This window comes from Paroedura picta, chromosome 6 (assembly GCF_049243985.1).
Source record: "Paroedura picta isolate Pp20150507F chromosome 6, Ppicta_v3.0, whole genome shotgun sequence".
Classification (NCBI taxonomy): Eukaryota; Metazoa; Chordata; class Lepidosauria; order Squamata; family Gekkonidae; genus Paroedura; species Paroedura picta.
The window spans coordinates 88,607,208-88,625,351 of NC_135374.1; the positions used below are offsets into that span (position 1 = coordinate 88,607,208).

Below are 18,144 nucleotides of genomic sequence, written 5' to 3' on the forward strand. Positions count from 1 at the left end.
CTAGTCTAGCACAAAGAATCAAGGCTATTATACACAGTTTACTCAGTTTCCTAACAGAAAAAGAGAAAAAAAAAACATATTGGAAGCATAATTGTTATCAGGTCCTTTATGTTTTGATATATGCTGTCAGGCCAGTGGTCTATGTAGGTCATTAGAGTCTACCGCAAAACTGTTTTCATATCACCCACTACTTAAACCTTTTCTCCGGTGATGCCAGGGATTCAATCCAGGTCCTTCTGCAGGCAACGCGAATGCTCTGCCATGGAGCCAGAGCCCGTCCCTTTGTGGATGATTGTTCCATTGGTTGGCAAGGTCAAATCTGTATTCTAGGGTTGGATCTTGAGGGTCTCAGATAGCAGTCTTTCACATCACCTATTGGGGTCATAGGCAAGCTTTTATTTGCTTGGATCTTGCTAATGAACAATTGTTAAGCAGCAGTGTCTATTGTGCTATTCTTAAAGCACAGTATTTTGGGGGTAAAATGGGACTTGGAATTTTTGAAAGCAACTTTTAGTGGTCATAGTGTGTGCTGTTCCCCTCATTGAGGAAATTCCATTGAGGCTATCAATGCACGGAAGTTTCTTCTGGAACCATTTGAAGTCAGGAAACCAGTATGGGGTAGGAGGCTTCACCTCACACCTTCACCTCATACATTGCATTGCCAAATCAGACTCACAACTCTCAGAATTCTAACACCAAGTACTATTAGTAAATAGCCCTTTCATGCTCCGTTGATGTAGACTTCCTGCATGAAGGAGGTGTTACCCCAAGTGCTTTTGAAGTGTGGAAGGGAATTAGCTGGGTGAGAGGGGGATGACTAGCAAGACCTTTTGCCCATCTTTTATAAGGCAGTTGTCCCCTTTTAGGTATCCAAGGCAGGCAGCAGATAAAAAATAAACTAATTCAGTTTTATTGGAACTAACACACAAGCCAAGGAATGGACTGGACTAACAAATATGTAATTACGCTCAAACACTTGCTCCTAGGTAAGAAAGGCGGTAGAAGACATTTCTCAGTTTTGGAGCTGTCTTTTCTCCATACTTCTATCTTTCATACTTATTTCTCAGAAAAGAGCCAATTCCCCCCACAAAATAAAATTTGCAAAACAATATCAATTTTCCACACTGTAAGTTTTAGATAAGAGGAACTTCAGAAAACTGACTTCCGTTCTCTATTAATGCTGTGATCAGCTTGACAATCATTTCTCAGATTAAGTCAGAGAATGATCTGGTGGTTACTCATTTTTGTTGTCTGATTTAGCTACAGGATGACTTGTTTGTACTCTATCTTGCTCTTGGGTTTTGTCTCCAGTTCTTATGCATACAGAGAATGTAAGTCTGTTTTTACCTTCATTTTATTCAAAATTTTATTATATGCAGTCTTGGGCTGTATCAACAGAGGCATCACATCAAAATCACAAGATATCATGGAGGGAGAAGGAAGCGAGAGAGCAAGGAGGAGAGAAATGGGGGCATGTTTTTTATAGCATTAAGCTATTGCGGTTGCTTAACACTATGTTTTTAGAGGGGCAGAATGACCCTTGGTGTAGTGGTTAGAAGTGCGGACTTCTAATCTGGTGAGCCGGGTTTGATTCCACGCTCCCCCACATGCAGCCAGCTGGGTGACCTTGGGCTAATTGCAGCCCGATAAAGCTGTTCTGACCGAGCAGTAATATCAGGGCTCTCTCAGCCTTACCTATCTCACAGAGTGTCTGGTGTGGGGAGAGGAAAGGGAAGGCGACTGTAAGCCACTTTGAGACACCTTTGGGTAGAGAAAAGCGGAATATAAGAGCCTCCTTCTCCTTCTCCTCCTCCTCCTTCATTTAGCAGTTGGTAATCTAATGAATAAGAGCCTCTTGTGGCGCAGAGTGGTAAGGCAGCAGACATGCAGTCTGAAAGCTCTGCCCATGAGGTCGGGAGTTTGATCCCAGCAGCCGGCTCAAGGTTGACTCAGCCTTCCATCCTTCCGAAGTCGGTGAAATGAGTACCCAGCTTGCTGGGGAGTAAATGGTAATGACTGGGGAAGGCACTGGCAAACCACCCCGTATTGAGTCTGCCATGAAAATGCTGGAGGGCGTTTTCAGACATGACCCGGTGCTTGCACAGGGGATACCTTTACCTTTTAATCTAATGAATTAATTTGCAGGGTTTACCATGGAGGGTGAGGCCTTTGCTGTAAAATGTCCTGATACAGAAGATGATGAGAGAGTAACCTGGCACCTTCTTAAAATGAACAGAACCATCCCCACAGATGGAAGAAAGAGAATATATTCTTCTGGGATATACCTCTGGTTTCTGCCAGTCTCCCCCAAGGACTCTGGAAATTATATCTGTGTCAAACACAAGTAAGTAGAACAGGGTTAAAATCTGTTTTTTTTCCTTTTGGAAAATTACAGTGGTTGTATTGCATTCCTAGGTCTGATTCTCAAATTAATGAAACTGTAAGTGTGACGATACATCCATACAAAAAAGGCACATTTTATTACCCTGAAGATTTATACTCTTATACTTCAGGAAGTCCTGGATCTGGAACAATTTATTGCCCTTCTATTGATAAGTATAAGAATCCATCTGACGTCAGGTGGTACAAGGTATGTATGACTGAAACCTGGTTGAGAGATACCAGATTATTCTGACTAAATTCACAGAGTATCAGCCTTTAGTAGGGACAGGAAATTTGCAGTTATTGTGTAAATGTTGTGTCCTTTACCAGGGATCTGCTGCAGAAGACAGCCAAATCTGATTTATGACTACTTGATTTTGGGGACTAGGTAGTCTTCTCTCACCAATTGTTTCTTAAGCTGGGCTAACAGAGGTGATCATGAATATGCCATTAAAATCACACAAATCTTGTCGTGCTGAAACACTGATGCCACAGTCAGTTGCTTCTCAGGACTTTATAATAACTGATAATATCTGGTTGCCGGTCATTTGAAACGTCTTACAAATGAGAGCCAAATGATTTGAGGTATCATTAAAATGATTAATGGTCTGAAGATATCAATTCTCAGACTTAGGTTCTGGATGTAATTTTTATTTCACAAATATTGAAACCTCAAAGGTTTTTCCTCTACTTTTTCCCTGATATCGTCTTAGGATATGGCACTGACTTAACTATACATACATATATGTATGTTTAATTATGTGTATAGAAAATAGTATAATACTAATAAAATAATAACAGTAAAACTTGTACTATTATTTTAAAAAATCACACTGTTTTCTCATTCTCGGAAGTTGCCCATTGCAATGCATTTCCAAAAAGCTTGTTGAAAATAAGTGACATTAGCAAAGAAAAACTAGGCTCCAGTTTGGTGTAGTGGTTAAGAGTAGCAGCCTCTGATCTGGAGAACTCAGTTTGAGTCCCCATTCCTCTACAGGCAGCTAGTTGGGCCACCTTGAGCTGGTCACAGTTCTGTTAGAGATGTTCAGGTAGAGCAGTTCTGTCAGCCTCACGTACCTCACAGGGTATCTCTTGTGGGGAGAAGAAGGGGAGGTGATTGTAAGCCATTTCCACTTTAAGCTCCATCAAAGGTGTAAAGCAAGGCTGCATCCTAGCGCTGCACCCTTTCAACCTGTACATTGCAGATCTAAATGCTAGAGATATCCAAAACAGCCATGCTCCAATGATTGCAGACCAGAGAGTTCCTCTTTTATTATATGCAGATGATGTGGTTCTGCTCTCCTGTGCGAAGGTTGGTCTTAAGCACCTCCTATATGCTTTTGCCTCCAAAGCCAACACTGTCACCTTAAAATTACCTCAGATCTCAGTTTTTGGCAGATCTAGGAAGGGGACCAAGTGGATAATAAATGTCCATACATTTGAACAAGTTTGAACACTCAAATATTTAGGGATAGTTTTTCAACACTCCCTAAATTGGTCCTACCGTTTGATACAAACTGACAACTCCTTTAGTTCAGGGGTAGTCAACCTGTGGTCCTCCAGATGTTCATGGACTACAATTCCCATGAGCCCCTGCCAGCGTTTGCTCTTGTTAGACCAGAACATTACCTTACATCATGGTTGAGCAGATGATTGGTCCATAATGATGAAGTTCAGGTGCACTTTCCTTTAGAAGACAGGGACTCATTGATTTCAGAAATTCCTCCAGTATCTTAAAAACTCACAATAACATGCAGGATCCAGTCTTCTGGCAGCTTTTTCTATATTTGTGGAAAGGATCATACATTTTAAAAAGGGTTTGTATTGCAGGACTGTAAGTACCTAGATGACCCAAGATATGCAATACGGGGTTCTACACTTTATATTGCTGATGCAGATGAAAGTGACAATGGAAATTATACCTGCCAGTTTACCTACAGGCATCATGGAAGTAAATTTAATGTATCTGCAACCAGGCCCTTTGAAGTTAAAGGTAAGAGGAAGATGGACATGACCAAGAAAACGTTTTTTAAAAAAAGATTCCTTTTTTAACTTTTCAATATAAACTTAAGAGTATTGGATCTTAGGCTACAGAAAGGACTACCCATAGCCAAAGAATGGCCATCATTAAAATAACACATCAGGAACATTATCAGACATTACTACACTACGTGTTTTACCTGCTTGGATTTAATTTAAGTTTTGTCCATCCTTGTTTGTGTTATATTCTGAACTATAGATCAGTATTCCCAGTGTGGTACCGATGAGTGCCAGTATGCCCACAGGCAAATTCCCAGGTGTTTGTCGTGTCCTTCAAAAAAACAGGCAGGGTTAATTTTGAAAGCAGAACTGCTTTGCTTCCAAAATACAAATGAAGGTCACACACATGAACCCACAGATGCAGCTGCTTTATTCAGAACCAGGCCATCTGTGCATCAAGGTCAGTATTGTCCACTCAGATTGGGGGTGTCTTACCAGGCAAAGGTCTTTCTCATCACTTACTTCCAGGTCCTTTTAAGTGGACATGCCAGAGATCAGAAACTCTTCCATGTACCATAGCCTCTCCATAAAGGAATTTTTAACTTGGATTGCAGGAAACTGTAAACAAGAACCGTGGCTTAGCTGTGAGGTGGGAAAGGCTAGGCAGCCCCAGAACAGCAGATCACCTCTTTCCTTCCTTGGTCTTCTTCTCACTTTCTCTCTCTGTATGTTTTATCTTTTGTGTGTGTGTTATCTCCCCTTGGGATTTTTCTTGCTGACCTTTTTTGCAGTAGAGTAAAATGCCATTTCAACAGTCCTAAAGACTTGATTTTTTAAAATTTCCACACAATATCCTAGCTCTGATGGAGTAGATCTAAATGCAATGCCCCCCTTTCGCTGCAGTTTGTGAATTTTCAAAATACAAAATCCCCCCTCTTCCGTGGAGGTTACCCAGTGAGGAACCTCAAGATTCGAATCTGTCTTCCACCTCCAGGAGTGTCATAATATTAACTCTTCCTACCACCCACCTCTCTTTCCTCCTGACCCCCCTCCCTGCCATTGTCTCCATACAGCCTGCCTGTGTTAGTTTACATTCCCCAGTCCTGTGTGTTTCTGTGTGTGTTATTGGCTCTGCCTCCCTCACTGGTCTCCTGTGCCATTTTGTAGCGGCACCTGCCACCCTGTTTTAAAATTCCAGTGGAGGCTCAAAAAACTTGCTGGCCTTTGCTATAGATAAGGAAGGCTTAATGTTCCTTATCATTTTCTTTATGTGAGAATCTCACTTCTGGAATTTATGACTTCTAAATACAGGTTTGAATACTTGACATCAGTTACAGATTTTAATTGGATTTTACAAATGATTATAGTAAAAAGTATTGTTTTTTTTTGTCAGAGGTAATCAAAGGAAACCGAAAAGGCAATTGGAATATCTATAAATATAGGAATTTAGAATTAACATTTCACTAAAATACCACTGAAATGAACAGCAGATTTTCATAATGATTTAGTTTGCTTAAATCATCTCCATGCTAATTTTCGCTCTCTAAAGCAATCATATAAGGCAGGGATAGTCAACCTGTGGTCCTCCAAATGTCCATGGACTACAATTTCCATGAGCAGGAGCTGTCAAGGGCTCATGGGAATTGTAGTCCATGGACATCTGGAGGACCACAGGTTGACTACCCCTGATATAAGAAGAAGAAGAAGAGTTGGTTCTTATATGCCGCTTTTCCCTACCCAAAGGAGGCTCAAAGCGGCTTACAGTCACCTTCCCATTCCTCTCCCCACAACAGACACCCTGTGGGGTGGGTGAGGCTGAGAGAGCCCTGATATCACTGCTCAGTCAGAACAGCTTTATCAGTGCCGTGGCGAGCCCAAGGTCACCCAGCTGGTTGCATGTGGGGGAGTGCAGAATCGAACCCGGCATGCCAGATTAGAAGTCCGCACTCCTAACCACTACACCAAACTGGCTATAAGGCATAGCTGAAAATCAGTAAAAACAGAATTAAGTTATTTTAAGTGAAACATTTGGCCACAGTGATCCAGCAACGGTCACTCCCAGATTAGACTTCTGTAATTCACTTTACATGGGCCTTCCCTTTTCCTTGACCCGGAAATTACAGTTAGTACAAAATGCAGCTGTTAGGGACCTCATGACATCATCTTGGAGAGCCCATATTCAACCTGTCCTGAGGCAGCTGCATTGGCTGCTAATTATGTACTGGATCAGGTTCAAGGTTTTGGTACTTACCTTCAAGGCCACTCACAGCCTGGGTCCTGCATATCTGAGGGACCGCTTGTCTCCTTATGCCCCTCACAGGGCGCTTCACTCTGTAGGTTTGAATCTGTTGGCAGTTTCTGGACCCCGGGAAATATGCCTGGCCTCAACCAGGGCCAGGGCCTTTTCAGTCCTGGCCCTGACCTGGTAGAATGAGTTTCCAGAAGAGTTGAGAGCCTTGTCAGAGTTATCACAGTTCCACAAGGCCTGCAAAATGGAGCTCTTCCACCAGGCATTTGGTTGAGGCCGGGCTAGGAAGGTCTGGGTCTCTCCTCTAGTGCCTCCAGGATGCTCATCCATTTAGGCAGATGGCCTCTCCTGAGGCTGGTGGTTCACTGGGGAATTGGGTCTGGAGTAGTGTCTTGGGAGGGAATTGATGAGACTATGCTGCTATTAGTCTAACCTTTATTCTATTTTTATGAGTTTTACTGTAAACTGCCTTGAGCTGGCCTGGCTGGAAAGGGTGATCAATAAATTCAAATACTAACTAACTAACTAAATTAAGAGCAATGAGTGAAATTATGCATCAAAGGCTGTCTGAAATAAGTTTGAATAACTCTGGTAAAAATGTCTAAAGATCAGGAAAGGTTTGTGATTATTCTACAGCGCTAGCTGAGATATTGGAATAACTTGTGCGAAACCTCCCAAAATAACTATTTTGGAAGTACAGTTGATATTTTTGGCCATGATGTTGGGACTGCAAACATTGAAAGTACTATTTAAATGATCCCAAGGTTTCCAGTTTCCCAAGAAAATAGTGATAAACATCTGTACAATGCCTATCATTATGGTGTATGTTTGTGGAATGAGGCTCTGTATTGGAAAGTTTCCCAAAGGATGGTAATGTGGTTCTGTGCATAGAACATCTAGTCCAATCTGGAAGGGTTAGGAACGGTGTCTCCATAGCTGACATTGTTATTTGCTCACCCTAGCACTTTCTAGAATGTAATATAGCCATCTGGCATGGCATCATGAGGGCTGCAGTCCAAACTCCTTAGAGAATTTTTGTATAGGAGTGATAGAACCAGTCTGTTACACTCGGTCAAGCTTTACCTGAAAGAATGCTGACATTTCAGTATTTCCTGTCTTGTGTGGAATTCTGGATTTACAAACTCTGTGTCTAAAATTTGAAATAATAATGAAATTATAATCAAACTGTTTCTTAAAATCCTTCAGAAGGCTCTTCACCAATGCTTATTCAAGTTATTTCCCCCCCAGACAACGCTGTTATAAAAGTAGAGGTTGGTAAGTATATTTCTTTATTACTTATAATCTTGAAAAAAGCTTTCTGTAATAGTTTTTTTTCTTTATGTGCTATTGTTCAGCAGTTATGGAATTCTAGTCACCCAAGAAAACAATCTTAGGGCGAGAAAGTAGCTTTATAGGTGTTATGGGACCCTACCAGTTCCTTTGACTTTTAATCATGAGCTCATTATTTAAGTCTCAGCCTTGGACTTCTCTATCACTATTTAAAGTCATTCACTATTAAGATTCTCAAGGACTGTCTCCATGTCCAGAGTCAGGGGCTTTACGCACCGGGATCTTTGTTGCAAATTGGTCACTGAATGAAAAATCGCCATTTAAAATAGTGGAATTCGTCGTTATGCATACCTGCCTTTGTAGTGGAATCCAGTTGCGTTTTGTAGCGTTTCCCACAGGCTTCCGGTCTCGGCAGAAATCGCTAGAAAGGAAGCGCTATTGCCAAGCTCGTCCCGCCCCTGGCCGTCAAGCAGCCAATGGGCAGCCGTTAGCATGCTCCCAAACAGCCCCTTTCCCTTTAAGAAAGTTTTTTTTTAAAAAAAACAGACCCATTGTAACGAATCTGTGTTGATTCGTTGCAACGGAGAGACCCATCCAGCTGCCTAGTGTGTTTGAGCTGTCGTTTGATCGTTTGATCGTTGCCACACTCCCTCCGAGTGAAAAAAAAAAATCCCCCCCCCTCTCACGGGCCCGATTTTCGGCTGAATGGAAGTGTAAAAACTAAAGGGAAAATACATCAGCAAACGTGCTTCTCTGTTCTGTGTGCTTAGTGACTGAAGGGGAGGGACTGAAGCCAGGGAAGCCTCTAAACAGAAAGAGGCTCGCTGGTGCGTTTATCCCCGCTCGCTCGGAGAAAAAAAAATGGCGATCGCTTCGCCGGAAGATCAGAGAAGAGAGCCAGGGGGAGGGACTTTGTAGAAACTGCAACAATGTTAATGCACAGGTCTTTTTCGCTAGTGTTGCAAATTGGTTGCAGGAGTGTATCGCTTTCCGGAGGGTGAATCCACTTTTGGGGATTTCCCTGAAAGCGCTACAAGGAAGCGCTTTTTGCAGATTGGTTTCAGGTGTGTGGCAGATTGTCGACGACGTTGTGCAAAACAGCAAATCAGTAGCGTTTTCAATTGGCAACCATTGTGCTATTTTGAAGGCGTGCAAAAAGCCCCTCAGTATACCTCTGAATACCTGATAGACATAACAGTAGAGGTCTGTTGCCTTCAGAACCTGCTTATAAGCTTCCTGAGGCATCTCAGCTCCTGTTGGAAACGTGATGCTAAATTCAAAGGTCTGATCTAACAGGATTCTTCCTAGCTCCCTAACACTCTACAGACTCTACATCATGCTTTCTCAACCAGGTATTCTTGAAACCCTAGGGTTTCTTGACACCCCTGAAAGGGTTTCCTGTATGGGTGGGAGTTAATTTGGAATTAGAGTTTGATTGAAATTGAAATTGTGGAACTAGAATTCATTGACAAGTTCAGTACAGTGGACTTCCCAGGGCTGCATAGCTACCTAGGATTCTTACTCATTGCAATTGCTAATTTTTCGGCACTTTCAGCCTCTGAGCATATTGCCCTGGAAGGCTCAGAAAGGGGGAGGTTAATTAATTTTAATATATTTTTAAAAAATGGTTAAACATTTATCATATGGCCATATATGGTCACGCCATCCCATTCCCTCCTTCCAGAATGGCATATACACAGCTATGCTTCCCAACCATATTATGTACAATTGTGTCACTTCTGGGGTTTCTCGAAGCCTGAACAATGTATCAGGGAAAAAAGGAAAAAAATGTTCACAGTCAGAGTAGTTCAGCAGTGGGATAGGCTGCCTAAGGAGGTGGTGAGCTCCCCCTCACTGGCAGTCTTCAAGCAAAGGTTGGATACACACTTTTCTTGGATGCTTTAGGATGCTTTGGGCTGATCCTGCGTTGAGCAGGGGGTTGGACTGGATGGCCTGTATGGCCCCTTCCAACTCTACGATTCTGTGATCAGAGGTTTCTCAATGATACAAAGATTGAGAAAAACTGATTTTGTGTGTGTGGGTTTTTTTTTTTTTTTGTATATCTGCATCCTAACTCTAACTTGGCCTTCTCAGTAACATTTTCTGACCTGCATGAAAGGGCTGATGGATCTTCACTTCTTACTTGTATCTGATGATTCCTACTTTCAGGGTCTCCTTTGAATCTTACATGTAAGGGATTGCTTGCGCATGAAAAGCAAAAAATGCCACCATGCTGCTGGGAAGTCAGTGGCCACTGTGATGAATACCTCCTGAAGACGTAAGTATTCGATGTATAAAAAGGGTTTTCAAAATTTTAACTGAGCCTGTTCATTCACACAAAGATTAATGACATTCTCTTTTCTAGATATTTGGTTCCCAACCAAGGATATTTTGCAGAGTGTGTGTTAAGTATCAAGGAAGTCAGGGAAGAAGACCTTGATGTAACCTTCATGTGTGTCTTATCAAATGATATAGAGTTAAGAACAGTCAATGTAACTTTGCAACGCAAAGAACCACATAAAGGTGAAGTGCCTTTTTATCTTTACCCCCTTAAATCTTCTCCTCCCCTAAGCTTTATAACAATGATGTCCTTTCAGCAGGCAAAGCTTCTTAAACAGTGGAAATGTCTGTGACTCAGTGGTAGAATAACTCTTGTCATGCAGAAGGTCCAAGATGAAATCCCTGGCATCTAGCGTTTAAATGACCAGATATGGGAGAACCGCTTGCAAGTCTGGTAGTTAGTACTGACTTGATGGACCAATGGTCTACATGCCAAGGGCCCATCTTTATATGCTGCATCAATTGTTGTGAGTGTCCTGCATAGTGCAGGGGGTTGGACTAGATGACCCTGGAAATCCCTTCCAACTCTATGATTCTATGAATATTAATATGGTTGAAGGCAGTATATATTACTTGATCAATAAGAATATGGAATCAAAAGCCCCAGGTCACTGCCATGTGCTATTAGGAGCTCCCATCAGTCCACTGGGAAAAGTCAGACCCTGCATGCTGTGCAAAATGTTCTGGCTTGCAGGGATCACTTATGTCTGTTCTCAGCTGTTGTCTCCTCTTCAGAAGACATCAAACCAGAGGGCTCGTAGAATGAGGGTCAGAGGGGATTCTAGCTGGGCAGCTGATCAGATAAGAGACAAGAAATGAGAGAGGATGAGGGAAGATATACCCTATTGAGGTCCCTCCCTGCCTCAAATCCCGCCCACTCCCAGCTCCACCCCCACAAATCCCAGGTATCGCCTAATCCAGAGTTGGCAACCCTACCAGTAGCTGCCCAGTTCAGGACTTGAGCCCTGATATCCGCCTGCTGCTGGAGATGTCATCAATGGGCCCAGCTAGAGTTGCTGGTCTTCAGCTGGGGCCTGGAGTTCTCCCAGAAACACAACAAAATCAGTTCCCCTGGAGAAAATGGTAGCTTTGGAGCGGGGAATCCACTGAGGTCCCTCACCACCCCATATCCTGCCCACTCCCAGCTCCACTGCCAAGGTCTCTAGGTATTTCCTAACCCAGAGCTGATAACCCTCTCGCTTAGTGCAGTTCTTCATGCACAAACACTCTTGAAGCTGCCTTATGTTGAGTCAGCCTCTTGTTCTATCAAAATCAGTACTGGCTACTCAGGTTGGCAGCTGCTCTCGTGGGTCTCAGGTCAAAGCCAGGATCCCGCTAGTGTATCTGGTGTGAAGGGACGGAGGAATGCTCAGCCACTGGGGAGTGGGTGGGGGGGGGGGTGGCATCAGAGGCCAGGCACTAGAAGGGAAACAACCAATAAGCCTTCTCAGTACTCCCCCATGCCCTAAATCCACCTGGACCTTTGGCTCCCTCCCCCTCCCCCCATTTAGAGTCTTTGCTAAAGCCTATGGGGGAAATAAATGAGGCACATTTAGAAAGATGATCTGTACTTGCATATGGGGTTAAAGGAAGAGGGTGCTGCCAATGGGATAGGGTGCTGGCACTGAAAATGAAGATCCAACAGCCCCATACCTCTCCCCATGACCATGACCAAGTCTGAAGAAAAGGCAGAGCATGGAATCCATTGTGGCCTCAAGCTCCAACCAAGGGCCAGCCTTTCTCCTCCTCCTCTCTTCGCTTACCAGCAGCAGCTTAGCTCAGCATCTCCAGCCCCCAATGGGTTTCTGGCCACAGAAGACAGCCAGAGCCCTGAGTTGGAAGCTGCAGGGATTACCTCAGACTGGAGGAGGGACTCACAGCTGCCATGGAGAAGAAGGGAGGCAGGCAAGAAACAGGAGGAGGTGGAGGAGGGCAAGGAAGAGCTGCTATTGGCCCTGAGTGGAAGGTATTCTACAGATAGGAAAAAGGCAGTCTGGTTAACTACCTTTTCCCTATTGGGTGAATATCCCCCCACTCAGGGCCAATCGTCTCACATTTTAACCAGTCTGTTGTTGGGGCCACAAACCGTGTTTTATTAGGTGAAATGATAATAAAGAGCTGCTTTGTGTAAAGTGTGTTACAATAATCTAGTTTTAATTTTACAAAGGCATGAATTACATCCTGACCTGAAGGAATAGTCTGTAGTCTTCTTTAGAGATGTACATTTATGGAAGGTTCGCTGGTAGTGGAACTTGCTGGAGTACCACAAACAGTGAGAGATGAGGAGAAAATGAACATACCTTATTCCGCCTAGGTCTGTCAATTGCTTATTCCTTTAATAGAGGCTTAATGAAATGCTATTCATACAGTAAACCTGTTAAAGGGGCAGGACTTATTTCTGCCTCATCATATGACCTATAGGATGGGAAAGGCTTAGGAACAGGACATCTGCTTGGCATGTAGAAGGTCCCCATTTCAATCTCCAGTAAAAAGGATCAAAGCAGTAGGTGACGTGAAAGACCTCAACCTGAAGGCCTGGAGAGCTACTGCTAGTCTGATGGTCTGATTCAGTCTGATTCAGCTTCATGTGTAAACATCTCATTCTCATCCTGGTATTTATATTATCAATGGAGTGAAACTGTGCTTTTATGTAAACACTGTTTTTTCCCCATCAGGTCACAACAACACCTATCTGATTGTAGGTTTTGTCATCTTATTTGTTGTTGCTACTGTCTCCATGGTGCTTTATAAGATTTTTCTAGTTGATATAGTCTTGCTGTATCGGCGACTGTTTATGTGCACCAAATCTAAGAATGGTGAGTAAGGGAGCTACATTTGTGCAACTAACTCAACTGTTGTTGAATGATCTTTTCCACAGCCTTCCCAGGAAATGAATATCCTTGACGAAATGTTTGTTTTCTCTGGAACGCAGATTAGTTAAATCAGTCTTGTGACTTCAGATCCTTTTGACAGCAATCTGCACTTTCCGTGGAATGTGATGATGGCACAATACAGAATATCATTTACAAATTATAACATATCAGCTTAGAACTTTTTAGAAAAGTCTGTAAAAGGATTCAAAACACCCCACAGAAACTTGTGGAACACACTGGCGCTGAGACCAGTAGATGTTCTTGTACACAATATGCTGTTGGGTGAAAGATAGATGTGTTTTTATTAAGAGGATACAGCACAATCTTAAGCACAGACACATCTTTCTAAATTCCTGAAGTCAATGACTGGCAGACTTAGAAGGGCATGACTTAAGGTGACCAGATCACTGGCCCTGCATGGCCGGATGTGCGGAAGATGAAAAATAAAAGAGGGAGGTCCTTGAATCTTGATTTTTCTTATTTCAACTGAAAGTTGAGAATGCAGGAACTGGAGCTGAAATGTTCCCTATGGAGCCAGGTTTTGGCTTGGGACTGAGCAGTAACAAAAAGCCAGGAAAGGTCTTTCTTGGCTCCTCCTGTCCCTCATTCCTACTAACTATCCAGTTTGAAAAGAGAATGGGGAAGTTGGAATTCATGTGTCTCTTAAATAACATGCTCTGGAGGTCTGACTGGCATGCAAATGTTGCACTCCCATGGTATTAGTTAATAGGATCCTGGCCATTTTGGTGGACCTTGATATGACTTGCAGCAGAGGAAGGAAAAAAAGAGGGATTATTCAGAGAGAGAATGAATGCTGGTGTATTTTATGGAACAGTTTTATTTCTGATTATTCAGAGGACCCTGCCTCTCACAACAATTCAGAGTATTTGAAATAGATATATTGAAGGGGGTGAGTCCTTTGATGGAGTGGTTTGCTCAATAATGCCATATCTTTAATGAATGCCTACAACGTCTGTTATTGGTGTATGCAGCTTTACTCGCATTAAATAACATGATTTCAAGTAAGACGTATGCATGCTCTTTGTAGTGTGCATTTTCTGTACAGAGAAGTATGCTTCTCAAAAACATTTTTTAAAATTCTCACCTTGCTTGTTTATAAAATGGTATGCCATTATCTAAAATAATGCAATTAACCTGAAATGCTAATCATACATACATCTGTCCTTGAAGTAGCTCTTTCAGAAAAAAATCACACTAACAGCTTTGTGCTAAATTTCTCATTTTATCTCACAGATGGGAAAATATATGATGCATATATTATCTGTTCCACAGTTGACACTTACAAAAATAAATTTATAGACTGCTTTGTACATCAGATTCTGCCAGAAGTGTTAGAAAAGCAGTGTGGATATACACTGTGTATTTACGGGAGAGATGTTTTACCTGGAGAAGGTAAGCAGGCAAATCAACATACTAAATTAAGAAGATGGTGATGTCATGTTACATTTTGATCCCATCTAATCTTCAGAAAAGAGACTGGTCAGATGTTCACATAACCCTTCAAACAGCAAATTAGACTGAGAGTGGGAACTGGTGTCTAATTATATGAGGATGCCCAATTCATGGGATTGATGGAAGTGAATCTCATTGGTATTATCCTAATCCTGCAGATATTTACAAGTTCACCCTCCAGTACATATTCAATGGACATGAAAACAGAAACCCAATGCTATTCCTGCAATCTGACAGGAGTGTGAAAACATGCATAAAAATACTAAGTTGCCATGCATTTTATGCTGGATCACTTGCCAGCTTGATTTGCATCCTGTGTAGTCATGGACAGGGAGCAGAACATGCAACAGACTATAAGACTGCATTCAAAGAATTGGGATAAGTCTGTTTGCAATGATTAAAGGCTATTTTCTTACAGAGCTTTAAAAAATTTGATGCTTACTGTTTAGCTTTCTCTCTCTCTGCCTTTGGTGCCAGTTTTGGATAGTGGGTAGGAGTGCGGACTTCTAATCTGGTGAGACGGGTTCGATTCTGCACTCCCCCACGTGCAACCAGCTGGGTGACCTTGGGCTCACCACGGCGCTGATAAAGCTGTTCTGACTGAGCAGTGATATCAGGGCTCTCTCAGCCTCACCCACCTCACAGGGTGTCTGTTGTGGGGAGAGGAAAGGGAAGGCGACTGTAAGCCACTTCGAGACTCCTTCAGGTTGAGAAAAGCAGCATTTCTTCTTCCTTCTTCTTTCTTCTTCTTCTTTCTTCTTCTTCTTCTCAGAATGAGCCTAGGTAGAATATTGAGATAACTTCTTGAATGACCTCATAATGGAAGCAACTGATGGTGCATATATAAAATAGGAAATTTAACATCTGTAAGGCCTTTTTTTTAAAGACACTTTTTGTCAGCAAAGGTTCAAAGAGATGGGACACAAATGATTCCATCTTGAACAAGGTAGTCACTTTCATGAAATGGTTCTTTGATGATTGAGAAGAGTACATTGCAGGACTGTACATGTGGTAAAGCAGCTGCAAGCTGGCCTGGTAGCACAAACAACTATTGAGCTGAGGCATACTTTTCTAGCTTTTGAATCTTGACAGAAAATATGGAATTTGCTCGCAAATAAGAGAAGGAACTCAATCGAGATAAGTTCACCTACCAATTGTGTTTATGCTGAAGTTCTTAACATCCTTGATTTTGAGCAAAAGTAACAATAATGAACCAGATATGCGAATTCTTTGTTATCCTCCTCTGAACCTGTCTCATTTAGATCTTTTTGGAAGAGTAGATCTTCCTTTCACCCCTTTCTGGGAAGTTCTCTGACCATCTCCAGACTTAAAGCATTTCAGATGACCTTCAGGATTTTTCATAGGCAGGGGTTCTGAGAGCATGTCAGCAAGTACCCTTGGTACTCTAGAATGCAATTCATCTAACCTCAAAGACCTCATCTTATTTAATATAGCCAGATATCCCCAGACCAACTATTGCAATCCTGCCCCTTCACCATTCTTGGTGATATAGCGCCAAGATTCCTTTTGAGTGAAGATAGAGGCAAGTAGTCCTATCTTCTCTTTATAGCCCATTAACATTTCACTGTCTTCGCTTAGGAGTGGGCCTACATTTTCTTTTCCCATTTATTTCTGAAAAGAGCAAATTTTGCTGTCCTTAGCTTTCATTATCAGCTTCAGCCATTTTTGACATGCAGCTTTCCTGGCATTGTCCCTGCAAGTCCAAGCTGCTTATCTCTAGCATATCTCTAATTTGACTATCCTTCTATTCACTTCCAGGTGGATTTACCACTCACCAGATTTTTTATTTTTAGGAATCCATGTTGGCTTCTTTAATATCTCTGATTTTTGTCTGTCATTGCAATGATTTGTTGTGATGCGTCTTTTCCCCCAAGAAGTCCTTTCTGGGACTTTTTTCCTCTGAATTTATTAATAATAATTTATTAAGTACATTTTTTATCCCTTCCTTCCGTACAGTGGAATGTAATTGCATTAATATCAGCATTCTTGAAGTTCAAGGTGTGGAATTCAGATGGGAAGCTCACATTTGGCTTTTCCATAAGATCAATAATTCCAACATAATGGGCCTGTTTCCCTCAAAGTTCCTTCTACTTTCAACTCATCAACCAAGTCTTCTCTATTGGTTAAGACCAAGTCAAGGATACTCAGTCCCCTCATTCTTCTGTCCAGTTTACAGAAGAAGCTGTCTCGGAGGCATGTTGGGAATTTATTGGATGCTACTAATCAAGCACAGCTTGTCTCCCAACAGATAACAAAGCAGTTGTTCCCCCATTATGACTACTTCCTCTTTCTTTGAACCATATTGGAATTTTATGTTGGGAAAGCATCATTCACTTTCTCTCTTGGGTTTGGTGGTCTGAGCACTGAAGGCAGCAGGAAAAGAAGCAGGCCTGGCACGAGATGGGTTGACTCAATAAAAGAAGCCACAGCCTTCAGTTTGCAAGACCTGAGTGATGCTGTTACGGGTAAGGCATTTTTGGAGGCTATTAATTCATAGGTGCCCCATAAATGGGAAGCAACTTGAGAGCACATCACACATGCAACAGTCTTTCTTTCTCCCTTTATTTTACTGAAAATGCTTTCCACAGGTCTACTATGTCTACAACATTTTGCATAATTCTAGAGGGGTAGCCATATTGGTCTGCTGCAGCAAATCCATACAGAGAAGTCCCAAGGCACCCTAAAGACTGAAAGTAAAACCTCAATCTAGCATAAACTTTCATGAGTAATTTCACTGTATGCCTCTGACAGTGAGTTCTGACTGAAATACATTTTGTATTCTCTCCAGTATTCCCCAGCCATATCATGGGACTCTGTAGGAACTGCAATCTCCCTTGTTTCAGAGGGCTTCATCCTGCTTGCAGCAACCAGAATCAGTGTTGCAATGACCATACTGACTTTGTTTGGAATCACCACCCAAGTAGGTGTCTTCTAGCAGGACCATTTCTGAGAAAGGTGCAATATTTCAAGGAAACCAGAAGCTACACTGTCAGCATGGTGTAGTGGTTAGAGTTTTGGACTGGGGTTTGGAAAACCCAGATTTAAATCTCTGCTCAACGATGGAAGCTTTCTGGGCAGCATTGACCCAGTCATACAGGGCTTTTCCATATCCCTGTTTTCCTTGTGTCTACATTCCCGTTCCATCAGGGTGGTTTCATCATTTTCTTTCTTTCTTTCTTTCTTTCTTTCTTTCTTTCTTTCTTTCTTTCTTTCTTTCTTTCTTTCTTTCTTTCTTTCTTTCTTTCTTTCTTTCTTTCTTTCTTTCTTTCTTTCTTTCTTTCTTTCTTTCTTTCTTTCTTTCTTTCTTTCTTTCTTTCTTTCTTTCTTTCTTTCTTTCTTTCTTTCTTTCTTTCTTTCTTTCTTTCTTTCTTTCTTTCTTTCTTTCTTATAATAGGGAGATCTATTGAAAATAAACCATTTTTATTTAGATTCTGTTACCGCCATCTTAACTGAGGGATGTTGTGACTAATGTTTCATGGTTTTAATGGGTTTTATGGGATATACTGTTTTTATGGTTTTATTCTGTAAGCTGTTTTG

At 42.0% G+C, this 18,144-nt stretch overlaps 1 protein-coding gene and 2 long non-coding RNA genes across 7 annotated transcripts in view; 1 reads left to right on the forward strand and 2 right to left on the reverse strand.

The window, feature by feature from the left end:
* LOC143840259 (uncharacterized) lies at positions 1-8,157 on the reverse strand. 2 transcript variants are annotated; one of them, XR_013232085.1, is made up of 5 exons: positions 7,694-8,157; positions 4,885-4,980; positions 4,012-4,163; positions 2,286-2,329; positions 1-372 (listed from the first exon to the last, which is right to left on the reverse strand). It is a non-coding gene; the product is annotated as an uncharacterized LOC143840259 (long non-coding RNA). The 2 variants fall into 2 exon arrangements; XR_013232084.1 differs by lacking the exon at positions 1-372 and having other exon boundaries at positions 2,207-2,329; positions 7,694-8,154.
* Positions 1,154-18,144, forward strand: part of LOC143840257 (interleukin-1 receptor-like 1) — an 18,253-nt gene continuing 1,262 nt past the window's right edge. The window contains exons 1-10 of one of the 4 annotated variants that reach the window (XR_013232083.1): positions 1,154-1,331; positions 2,146-2,344; positions 2,416-2,590; positions 4,213-4,375; positions 7,817-7,885; positions 10,070-10,178; positions 10,266-10,423; positions 12,916-13,056; positions 14,368-14,526; positions 16,564-17,527. Coding sequence is in view for 3 of the 4 variants with exons in the window: in XM_077343563.1 (XP_077199678.1) it covers positions 1,268-1,331; positions 2,146-2,344; positions 2,416-2,590; positions 4,213-4,375; positions 7,817-7,885; positions 10,070-10,178; positions 10,266-10,423; positions 12,916-13,056; positions 14,368-14,526 (1,237 nt within the window). In the remaining variant the exon portion in view is untranslated. Of the gene's footprint in view, positions 1,332-2,145; positions 2,345-2,415; positions 2,591-4,212; positions 4,376-7,816; positions 7,886-10,069; positions 10,179-10,265; positions 10,424-12,915; positions 13,057-14,367; positions 14,527-16,563; positions 17,528-18,144 lie in introns of those variants that run through there. The other 3 variants (XM_077343563.1, XM_077343564.1, XM_077343565.1) reach the window with 3 other exon arrangements.
* LOC143840260 (uncharacterized) overlaps positions 13,493-18,144 on the reverse strand; it is a 14,771-nt gene continuing 10,119 nt past the window's right edge. The window contains exon 4 of the long non-coding RNA XR_013232086.1: positions 13,493-15,365. This is a non-coding gene — a long non-coding RNA (uncharacterized LOC143840260). The remainder of the gene's footprint in view (positions 15,366-18,144) is intronic.